Source organism: Oncorhynchus keta, chromosome 4 (genome assembly GCF_023373465.1).
Source record: "Oncorhynchus keta strain PuntledgeMale-10-30-2019 chromosome 4, Oket_V2, whole genome shotgun sequence".
NCBI lineage: Eukaryota > Metazoa > Chordata > Actinopteri > Salmoniformes > Salmonidae > Oncorhynchus > Oncorhynchus keta.
Window position 1 is genome coordinate 69,561,027 of NC_068424.1, and position 12,149 is coordinate 69,573,175.

General features: G+C 44.8%; 1 protein-coding gene across 3 annotated transcripts in view; it reads right to left on the minus strand.

The window, feature by feature from the left end:
* Positions 1 to 2,268: 2,268 nt before the first annotated feature.
* The window catches only part of macrod1 (mono-ADP ribosylhydrolase 1), a 119,607-nt gene continuing 109,726 nt past the window's right edge, over positions 2,269 to 12,149 (minus strand). For 2 of the 3 annotated variants that reach the window (XM_052514001.1, XM_052513999.1), the window contains 3 exons: positions 10,529 to 10,602; positions 9,131 to 9,212; positions 2,269 to 4,519 (listed from right to left, as the gene is read on the minus strand). In XM_052514001.1, coding sequence (XP_052369961.1) covers positions 4,494 to 4,519; positions 9,131 to 9,212; positions 10,529 to 10,602 — 182 coding nt within the window. In that variant the 3' untranslated portion in view covers positions 2,269 to 4,493. Of the gene's footprint in view, positions 4,520 to 8,868; positions 8,901 to 9,130; positions 9,213 to 10,528; positions 10,603 to 12,149 lie in introns of all 3 variants that reach the window. The other variant, XM_052514000.1, reaches the window with a different exon arrangement.

The window sequence follows — 12,149 nt, forward strand, 5'->3', positions numbered from 1 at the left end:
GGCACTGTACATATCTACCTTAAATACCTTCTACCTCTGCATGTTGAGCTGGTACTGGTCCTCACAATATATAGCTCCACATTGAGCTGGTACTGGTACTCCATGTATATAGCTCCACAGTGATCTGGTACTGGTCCTCACAATATATAGCTCCACAGTGATCTGGTACTGGTCCTCACAATATATAGCTCCACAGTGATCTGGTACTGGTCCTCACAATATACAGTGGGGAGAACAAGTATTTGATACGCTGCCGATTTTCCTACTTACAAAGCATGTGGAGGTCTGTAATTTTTATCATAGGTACACTTAAACTGTGAGAGACGGAATCTAAAACAAAAATCCAGAAAATCACATTGTATGATTTTTAAGTAATTCATTTTATTGCATGACATAAGTATTTGATCACCAACCAGCCAGTAAGAATTCCGGCTCTCACAGACCTGTTAGTTTTTCTTTAAGAAGCCCTCCTGTTCTCCACTCATTACCTGTATTAACTGCACCTGTTTGAACTTGTTACCTGTATAAAAGACACCTGTCCACACACTCAATCAAACAGACTCCAACCTCTCCACAATGGCCAAGACCAGAGAGCTGTGTAAGGACATCAGAGTTAAATTGTAGACCTGCACAAGGCTGGAATGGGTTACAGGACAATAGGCAAGCAGCTTGGTGAGAAGGCAACTGTTGGCGCAATTATTAGAAAATGGAAGAAGTTCAAGATGACGGTCAATCACCCTCGGTCTGGGGCTCCCATGCAAGATCTCACCTCGTGGGGCATCAATGATCATGAGGAAGGTGAGGGATCAGCCCAGAACTACACGGCAGGACCTGGTCAATGACCTGAAGAGAGCTGGGACCACAGTCTCAAAGAAAACAACGAGTAACACACTACGCCGTCATGGATTAAAATCCTGCAGCGCACGCAAGGTCCCCCTGCTCAAGCCAGCGCATGTCCAGGCCCATCTGAAGATTGCCAATGACTATCTGGATGATCCAGAGGAGGAATGTGAGAAGGTCATGTGGTCTGATGAGACAAAAATAGAGCTTTTTGGTCTAAACTCCACTTGCCGTGTTTGGAGGAAGAAGAAGGATGAGTACAACCCCAAGAAAACCATCCCAACTGTGAAGCATGGAGGTGGAAACATTCTTTGGGGATGTTTTTCTGCAAAGGGGACAGGACAACTGCATCGTATTGAGGGGAGGATGGATGGGGCCATGTATCGCAAGATCTTGGCCAACAACCTCCTTCCCTCAGTAAGAGCATTGAAGATGGGTAGTGGCTGGGTCTTCCAGCATGACAACGACCCGGAACACACAGCCAGGGCAACTAAGGAGTGGCTCCGTAAGAAGCATCTCAAGGTCCTGGAGTGGCCTAGCCAGTCTCCAGACCTGAACCCAATAGAACATCTTTGGAGGGATCTGAGAGTCCGTATTGCCCAGCAACAGCCCGAATCCTGAAGGATCTGGAGAAGGTCTATGGAGGAGTGGGCCAAAATCTCTGCTGCAGTGTGTGCAAACCTAGTCAAGAACTACAAGAAACATATGATCTCTGTAATTGCAAACAAAGGTTTCTGTACCAAATATTAAGTTCTGGTTTTCTGATGTATCAAATACTTACGTCATGTAATAAAATGCAAATTGATTTTCTGGATTTTTGTTTTAGATTCTGTCTCTCACAGTTGAATCGGCAGTGTATCAAATACTTGTTCTCCCCACTGTAGCTCCACATTGATCTGGCACTGGTACTCCCTGTATATAGCTCCACATTGATCTGGTACTGGTACATCCTGTATATAGCTCCACATTGATCTGTTACATCCTGTATATAGCTCCACATTGATCTGGTACTGGTACTCCCTGTATATAGCTCCACATTGATCTGGTACTTCCTGTATATAGCTCCACATTGATCTGGTACTGGTACTTCCTGTATATAGCTCCGCATTGATCTGGTACTTCCTGTATATAGCTCAATTGTGTATTTTATTCCTCATGTTACTATTTTTAAAAAATCTGCATCGTTTGGGAAGGGCTCCTAAGCAAGCATTCGGTTGGGGATAATGAGTCTTACTCTCTTTTTATCCCTGTCTCTCTCAATCTCATCCTCTCAGTCTATCTGCTTATAAAAAGTCTCTCCCTCTTCTCCCCCTCGATCTCTCACTCCCCAATTCTTGTCTTTTCCCTACCTCCCTCTACCTCTTCCTTAGCTAAAATAAATATTCAGACAGCTAGTGACATTAGGGGAGTTGTAATGATAGCTGGGGCTTCTTGTCAGCATTGCTTATTTATTTTTGTGCTGTTGTAAAAATGTGAAAATCAATAAAGAAAGTTGTCTAAACATGAAAGCGGGAGCACAGGGTGGGGTGACAGGAACAAACTGTCATTTCATTTCAAACAAACCACCACCTGGTCTGCCTGAGAATGACAACACACACATTTTCAGGTAGGCAGTCGCACTCAGTCAGACACACAAATGTAGACACTCAAACGCACACACACGCACACTAAAGACGAAACGACTCACAGGAAGCGGTCCCACCTGACAAACTCAGTGAATCCAATCCAATCCCCCAAAATGCCAACATGTAATCCTCTGATCTCTTTTAATTAGCTTATTCTTCTCCACACACACTCTTGTACAGCTAACATTGTGGGGACACACAATTCAGTCTCGTTCAAAAACCAATTTTCCCCAAACCTAACCCAAAACCTAACCTTAACCCTAAAACTACCCCTAGCTCCTAACCCTAAAACTAACCCTTGCTCCTAACCCTAAAACTACCCCTACCTCCTAACCCTAAAACTACCCCTAGCTCCTAACCCTAAAACTACCCCCAGCTCCTAACCCTAAAACTACCCCTAGCTCCTAACCCTAAAACTACCCCTAGCTCCTAACCCTAAAACTACCCCTAGCTCCAAACCCTAAAACTACCCCTAGCTCCTAACCCTAAAACTAACCCTAGCTCCTAACCCTAAAACTACCCCTAGCTCCTAACCCTAAAACTACCCCCAGCTCCTAACCCTAAAACTACCCCTAGCTCCTAACCCTAAAACTACCCCTAGCTCCAAACCCTAAAACTACCCCTAGCTCCTAACCCTAAAACTAACCCTTGCTCCTAACCCTAAAACTACCCCTACCTCCTAACCCTAAAACTACCCCTAGCTCCTAACCCTAAAACTACCCCCAGCTCCTAACCCTAAAACTACCCCTAGCTCCAAACCCTAAAACTACCCCTAGCTCCTAACCCTAAAACTAACCCTAGCTCCTAACCCTAAAACTACCCCTAGCTCCTAACCCTAAAACTACCCCCAGCTCCTAACCCTAAAACTACCCCTAGCTCCTAACCCTAAAACTACCCCTAGCTCCTAACCCTAAAACTACCCCTAGCTCCAAACCCTAAAACTACCCCTAGCTCCTAACCCTAAAACTAACCCTAGCTCCTAACCCTAAAACTACCCCTAGCTCCTAACCCTAAAACTACCCCCAGCTCCTAACCCTAAAACTACCCCTAGCTCCAAACCCTAAAACTACCCCTAGCTCCTAACCCTAAAACTACCCCTAGCTCCTAACCCTAAAACTACCCCTAGCTCCTAACCCTAAAACTACCCCTAGCTCCAAACCCTAAAACTACCCCTAGCTCCTAACCCTAAAACTAACCCTAGCTCCTAACCCTAAAACTAACCCTAGCTCCTAACCCTAAAACTACCCCTAGCTCCTAACCCTAAAACTACCCCCAGCTCCTAACCCTAAAACTACCCCTAGCTCCTAACCCTAAAACTACCCCTAGCTCCTAACCCTAAAACTACCCCTAGCTCCAAACCCTAAAACTACCCCTAGCTCCTAACCCTAAAACTAACCCTAGCTCCTAACCCTAAAACTACCCCTAGCTCCTAACCCTAAAACTACCCCCAGCTCCTAACCCTAAAACTACCCCTAGCTCCTAACCCTAAAACTACCCCTAGCTCCTAACCCTAAAACTGACCCTAGCTCCTAACCCTAAAACTACCCCCAGCTCCTAACCCTAAAACTACCCCTAGCTCCTAACCCTAAAACTACCCCTAGCTCCTAACCCTAAAACTACCCCTAGCTCCTAACCCTAAAACTGACCCTAGCTCCTAACCCTAAAACTACCCTTGCTCCTAAAACTAACCCTAGCTCCTAACCCTAAACCCCCTAGAAGTAGCATTTGACCATGTGGGGACTAACAAAATGTCCCCAGATGGTCAAATTGTTGTTTGTTTACTATTCTCACACACACAAAGTCCCCCAACATCTCATTATTCAAACATGTACAAACAGCTCGTCAGATGAGTTTGGTCAGAAGCCTGAGGTTCATTGATAATAAAGCAGTTTATTCAGTTCTAGACATTCATCCAGCGTTAAGATATGTACCCAGGTCTTCTCTAGTGCAGAGCCGGTGGGGGGAAAGGAAGATAAGGATATTGCATGTGGTGAGCCGCATTATTGCACAACTCCACATGTCACTCTTTCAGAGTTTACTCTTCACAGGTGAGCCTAAGGGAAAGACAGAACAAGGTGTATCAGAAACCTGTGAAATTCAGTAGCCATGACTACATTTTATATATATATATATACACACACACTGAACAAAAATATAAATGCCACATGTAAAGTGTTGGTCCCATGTTTCATGAGCTGAAATAGAAGATCCCAGAAATGTTCCATATGCACAAAAAGCTTATTTATCTCAACTTTTGTACACAGTTGTTTATTTCTCATTTGCCAAGATAATCCATCCACCTGACAGGTGTGGCATATCAAGAAGCTGATTAAACAGCATGATCATTACACAGGTGCACCTTGGGCTGGGGACAATAAAAGGCCACTAAAACACAATGCCACAGATCTCTCAAGTTTTGAAGGGGCGTGCAATTTTTATTTATTATTTATGTATTTCACCTTTATTTAACCAGGTAGGCTAGTTGAGAACACCTTTATTTAACCAGGTAGGCTAGTTGAGAACACCTTTATTTAACCAGGTACGCTAGTTGAGAACACCTTTATTTAACCAGGTAGGCTAGTTGATAACACCTTTATTTAACCAGGTAGGCTAGTTGAGAACACCTTTATTTAACCAGGTAGGCTAGTTGAGAACAAGTTCTCATTTGCAACTGCGACCTGGCCAAGATAAAGCATAGCAGTGTGAGCAGACAACACAGAGTTACACATGGAGTAAACAATTAACAAGTCAATAACACAGTAGGAAAAAAGAGAGTCTATATACATTGTGTGCAAACGGCATGAGGTAGGCGAATAATTAACATTTTGCAGATTAACACTGGAGTGATAAATGATCAGATGGTCATGTACAGGTAGAGATATTGGTGTGCAAAAGAGCAGAGAAGTAAATAAATAAAAACAGTATGGGGATGAGGTAGGTAAAAATGGGTGTGCTATTTACCGATAGACTATGTACAGCTGCAGCGATCGGTTAGCTGCTCAGATAGCAGATGTTTGAAGTTGGTGAGGGAGATAAAAGTCTCCAACTTAAGCGATTTTTGCAATTCGTTCCAGTCACAGGCAGCAGAGAACTGGAACGAAAGGCGGCCAAATGAGGTGTTGGCTTTAGGGATGATCAGTGAGATACACCTGCTGGAGCGCGTGCTACGGGTGGGTGTTGCCATCGTGACCAGTGAACTGAGATAAGGCGGAGCTTTACCTAGCATGGACTTGTAGATGACCTGGAGCCAGTGGGTCTGGCGACAAATATGTAGCGAGGGCCAGCCGACTAGAGCATACAGGTCGCAGTGGTGGGTGGTATAAGGTGCTTTAGTGACAAAATGGATGGCACTGTGATAAACTGCATCCAGTTTTCTGAGTAGAGTGTTGGAAGCAATTTTGTAGATGACATCGCCAAAGTCGAGGATCGGTAGGATAGTCAGTTTTACTAGGGTAAGTTTGGCGGCGTGAGTGAAGGAGGCTTTGTTGCGGAATTAAAAAGCCGACTCTAGATTTGATTTTCAATTGGAGATGTTTGATATGAGTCTGGAAGGAGAGTTTACAGTCTAGCCAGACACCTAGGTACTTATAGATGTCCACATATTCAAGGTCGGAACCATCCAGGATGGTGATGCTAGTCAGGCGTGCGGGTGCAGGCAGCGAACGGTTGAAAAGCATGCATTTGGTTTTACTAGCGTTTAAGAGCCGTTGGAGGCCACGGAAGGAGTGTTGTATGGCATTGAAGCTCGTTTGGAGGTTAGATAGCACAGTGTCCAAGGACGGGCCGAAAGTATATCGAATGGCGTCGTCTGCGTAGAGGTGGATCAGGGAATCGCCCGCAGCAAGAGCAACATCATTGATATATACAGAGAAAAGAGTCGGCCCGAGAATTGAACCCTGTGGCACCCCCATAGAGACTGCCAGAGGACCGGACAGCATGCCCTCCGATTTGACACACTGAACTCTGTCTGCAAAGTAATTGGTGAACCAGGCAAGGCAGTCATCCGAAAAACCGAGGCTACTGAGTCTGCCGATAAGAATATGGTGATTGACAGAGTCGAAAGCCTTGGCAAGGTTGATGAAGACGGCTGCACAGTACTGTCTTTTATCGATGGCGGTTATGATATCGTTTAGTACCTTGAGCGTGGCTGAGGTGCACCCGTGATCGGCTCGGAAACCAGATTGCACAGCGGAGAAGTTACGGTGGGATTCGAGATGGTCAGTGACCTGTTTGTTGACTTGGCTTTCGAAGACCTTAGATAGGCAGGGCAGGATGGATATAGGTCTGTAACAGTTTGGGTCCAGGGTGTCTCCCCCTTTGAAGAGGGGGATGACTGCGGCAGCTTTCCAATCCTTGGGTATCTCAGACGATATGAAAGAGAGGTTGAACAGGCTGGTAATAGGGGTTGCGACAATGGCGGCAGATAGTTTCAGAAATAGAGGGTCCAGATTGTCAAGCCCAGCTGATTTGTACAGGTCCAGGTTTTGCAGCTCTTTCAGAACATCTGCTATCTGGATTTGGGTAAAGGAGAACCTGGAGAGGCTTGGGCGAGTAGCTGCGGAGCTGTTGGCCGAGGTTGGAGTAGCCAGGCGGAAGGCATGGCCAGCCTTTGAGAAATGCTTGTTGAAGTTTTCGATAATCATGGATTTATCGGTGGTGACCGTGTTACCTAGCCTCAGTGCAGTGGGCAGCTGGGAGGAGGTGCTCTTGTTCTCTATGGACTTCACAGTGTCCCAGAACTTTTTGGAGTTGGAGTTAGAGGATGCAAATTTCTGCCTGAAGAAGCTGGCCTTAGCTTTCCTGACTGACTGCGTGTATTGGTTCCTGACTTCCCTGAACAGTTGCATATCGCAGGGACTATTCGATGCTAGATAACTGCAGGAATGTCCATCAGAGATGTTGCCAGATAATTTAATCTTTATTTCTCTACCATAAGCCACCTCCAATGTTGTTTTGGAGAGTTTGTCAGTACGTCCAACCGGCCTCAGACCACGTGTAACCACGTCAGCCCAGGACCTCCACATCCGGCTTCTTCACCTGCAGGCTCGTTTGACACTAGCCACCCGGACAGCTGATGAAACTGTGGGTTTGCACAACCAAAGAATTTCTGCAAAAACTGTCAGAAATCAACTCAGGGAAGCTCATCTGCATGCTTGTTGTTCTCAACAGGGTCTTGACTTGACTGCAGTTCGGCGTTGTAACCGACTTCAGTGGGCAAATGCTCACCTACGATGACCGCTGGAGAAGTGTGCTCTTCCCGGATGAATCCCGATTTCAACTGTACTGGTCAGATGGCGTAGTGTGGACGATCAGTTAGCTGATGTCAACGTAGTGATCATAGTGCCCCATGGTGGTGGTGGGGTAATATTATGAGCAGGCATGAGTTACGGACAACAAAAACAACAGAATTTTATCTATGGCAATTTGAATGCACAGAGATACCGTGATGAGATCCTGAGGCCCATTGTCGTGCCATTTATCCGCCTCCATCACCTCATGTTTCAGTATGATAATGCATGGCCCCATGTCGCAAGGATCTGTACACAATTCCTGGAAGCTGAAAAAATCCCAGTTCTTCCATGGACTGCCTAATCACCAGACATGTCACCCATTCAGCATGTTTGGGATGCTCTGGATCGACGTGTACGACAGCATGTTCCAGTTCCCGCCAATATCCAGGAACTTCGCACAGCCATTGAGGAGGAATGGGACAACATTCCACAGGCCACAATCAACAGCCTGATCAACTCTATGAGAAGGAGATGTGTCGAGGCAAATGGTGGTCACCCCAGATACTGACTGGTTTTCTGATCCACTCCCCTACTGGTTTTAAGGTGTATGTGACCATCAGCATATCTGTATTCCCAGTCATGTGAAATCCATACACTAGGCCCTAATGAATTTAAATTGACTGATTTTCTTATATGAACCTTAACTCAGTAAAATCTTATAAATTGTTGCGTTTCTATTTGAGTTCAGTGTAATATACATAATGTATTATACTGTGAGAGTAATATCTGTCAACACAAGCAGGGCTGAGAGGGTTAACCACAGTCATTCAACCAGGATCTCACCATACATCTCTCACAGGAAAAGACAAGTACAATATTTCACACAGTCAGTTTGAACAGCGAACATTCACCTCAAGGCTAGTCTTAACCTATGGGGATCCTTGGTTAAACTTCTTCTAAGATACTAGCACAGCACCATTTGTACAGTCTGCTACATTGTCAGTTGGTTAGGAAAGGGTCTAGGTTAGGAGTTAGGAAACTACAGAGGGGTTCCACAAACACCACAGCACGATCAGTTCAATCACTGTCAGACCCTTGATAGCAAAACTACCATCGTTGCCATAGCTACAGCTATTGACACACATGACACTACTCCACACCATGCGTGTTACCTGCGTTCGAACAGGGCGCTCTGATCAGCAGGCTAAGGGCGGGTACAAAGATAAGGGGTAAAGAGAGATGATTGGCTAAGAGGCCTGTCAGTACCGTAGCTCCAGATATGGAGCCACCATGACAAGTCCTTTTACATGGAGTGGTGTTACCAGAGCAAACCAGTGTTAACTACTAGCTACTCCCACTGGTGTCAAATGAGTCAGAGGTGATGATTTGGCTGTGTAGGATATGTATGGTGTCACTGTGTATGTGTTGACTCACCGGAAGGGAAGTAGAGAGGGAGGTTTTTCAGGTACAGCTCCTTATCAGTGGGCAGGAACACACAGAAGATCACTCTGTCCAGCTTTATGAGACACACACACACACAAAAAACATCCATATAAATAAGTGAAAGACCATCATTTTGTCTCGAGGGCCACAGCAGGATTTCAAAGTTCAGCGGAGGGCAGCACAGATTTTCTTTGGAACAATTTGTTGGTCAGAAAAAGAGCAGTTATCTGAAAACGTATAGGTCCATTAGTATTTCTACCTACTTTCTATCAAGTTTTAGACTTTCAACAGTGGCCTGGAGGTTTTATTTGACCCAAGAATAATAATTACCCCATCAACAACAACAAAAAGTTTGAATGGGCTGACGGGCCGGACGTTGTCTGCTGCTGGTATAACTGTAGAATAAAGTTGATCTTCAGAAGCGATGCTAAATACTGAGAACAAAGCATTTTCATACAAAACGAGTTGTAATATAACAGCTGTATGTCTGGACTACGTCTTCATCAGCCCAGAGAAAAGATCTCTACGATATCAGAACACTTAATAATGACCAGCAGTGACTTCTATAGGGTACCCTGCTGCTGGCAGTGAAGCCTCCCATCCCTTCACATCCTCATTACTCAATGAACACACTGCCATTAAGTCCGTGTTTGGACTGGAGCAGAGCTGGATTCTGGTCCACTACAATTAGGCCACAGATCCAGCAGAAGCTATCATTATCTATACAGTATATATCATAGGGTTTGGTAGGAGGCAGATGTTATTGGCATCAGGTAAACAGTCAGCTGTATGGATGCTGGGAGAGTGCAGAGGAACATTGACAATAGATCAGACTGAAGGTCAAAATATAATATTTTGTAGTACTATGAATTTAGGGATTTCCTTTTTGTTTTGGTTTAATATGTAGATATCTCATGCTGTTGTGTTGTGTCAACTAGTATAACTAAAAAAAAGTTATAAATAATTTATCACAAAAATAGTGTACACTGGCGAACTGGAGGAAGAGTAGAGGAAGGAGTGAATGATGAAGAAGAAGATAGTAAAGATAACAGACAGGCGACAGACTAACTTCCCTCCAGTCATCTATTCCTCTTTTCCCTCTTCTAAGCCCGTCAGGAGCCAATTAAAACACAGCCTTAGCCACGAGTGTGTGTGTGTGTGTGTGTGTGTGTGTGTGTGTGTGTGTGTGTGTGTGTGTGTGTGTGTGTGTGTGTGTGTGTGTGTGCGTGTGTGCGTGTGTGCGTGTGTGCGTGTGTGCGTGTTGTCGCAGTCCGCCCTCTCCTGAATCTCTCCAGAAAACCAAAAACAACAGCTGTGAGACAGAATACCAGAAAAAAAGGAAAAAAATAATAATTAGACACACACACATACAAACAAGAGCACACACACCTTCTCATGGTGTTCATCCAGGTACTTCCTGACAGTCTCCAACGCGACGTGCACAGCCTGCTCAGGTGGGTATCCTAGACACAAAAACACAGCAATTACTGTGGTGTGCAGGTGGCCAAGAGCACTGTGTTATGGGTGGCCAAGAGCACTGTGTTATGGGTGGCCAAGAGCACTGTGTTATGGGTGGCCAAGAGCACTGTGTTATGGGTGGCCAAGAGCACTGTGTTATGGGTGGCCAAGAGCACTGTGTTATGGGTGGCCAAGAGCACTGTGTTATGGGTGGCCAAGAGCACTGTGTTATGGGTGGCCAAGAGCACTGTGTTATGGGTGGCCAAGAGCACTGTGTTATGGGTGGCCAAGAGCACTGTGTTATGGGTGGCCAAGAGCACTGTGTTATGGGTGGCCAAGAGCACTGTGTTATGGGTGGCCAAGAGAACGGTTGAATCAATAAAATTAGAGAAACACCCATTTGTTTGGACCAGCTAACAGAGTGGCTGTCTACTCTCTTCTAACAGAGTGGCTGTCTACTCTCTAACATAGTGGCTGTCTACTCTCTAACATAGTGGCTGTCTACTCTCTTCTAACATAGTGGCTGTCTACTCTCTTCTAACATAGTGGCTGTATACTTTCTTCTCTCTTCTAACATAGTGGCTGTATACTCTCTTCTCTCTGCTAACATAGTGGCTGTCTACTCTCTTCTCTCTGCTAACATAGTGGCTGTCTACTCTCTTCTCTCTTCTAACATAGTGGCTGTATACTCTCTTCTCTCTTCTAACATATTGGCTGTATACTCTCTTCTCTCTTCTAACATATTGGCTGTCTACTCTCTTCTAACATAGTGGCTGTCTACTCTCTTCTCTCTTCTAACATAGTGGCTGTATACTCTCTTCTCTCTTCTAACATAGTGGCTGTATACTCTCTTCTCTCTTCTAACATAGTGGCTGTATACTCTCTTCTCTCTTCTAACATATTGGCTGTATACTCTCTTCTCTCTTCTAACATATTGGCTGTATACTCTCTTCTCTCTTCTAACATAGTGGCTGTATACTCTCTTCTCTCTTCTAACATAGTGGCTGTATACTCTCTTCTCTCTTCTAACATATTGGCTGTATACTCTCTTCTCTCTTCTAACATATTGGCTGTATACTCTCTTCTCTCTTCTAACATAGTGGCTGTCTACTCTCTTCTCTCTTCTAACATAGTGGCTGTATACTCTCTTCTCTCTTCTAACATATTGGCTGTATACTCTCTTCTCTCTTCTAACATAGTGGCTGTCTACTCTCTTCTCTCTTCTAACATAGTGGCTGTATACTCTCTTCTCTCTGCTAACATAGTGGCTGTCTACTCTCTTCTCTCTGCTAACATAGTGGCTGTCTACTCTCTTCTCTCTTCTAACATAGTGGCTGTATACTCTCTTCTCTCTTCTAACATATTGGCTGTATACTCTCTTCTCTCTTCTAACATATTGGCTGTCTACTCTCTTCTAACATAGTGGCTGTCTACTCTCTTCTAACATAGTGGCTGTCTACTCTCTTCTAACATAGTGGCTGTCTACTCTCTTCTCTCTTCTAACATAGTGGCTGTCTACTCTCTTCTAACATAGTGGCTGTCTACTCTCTTC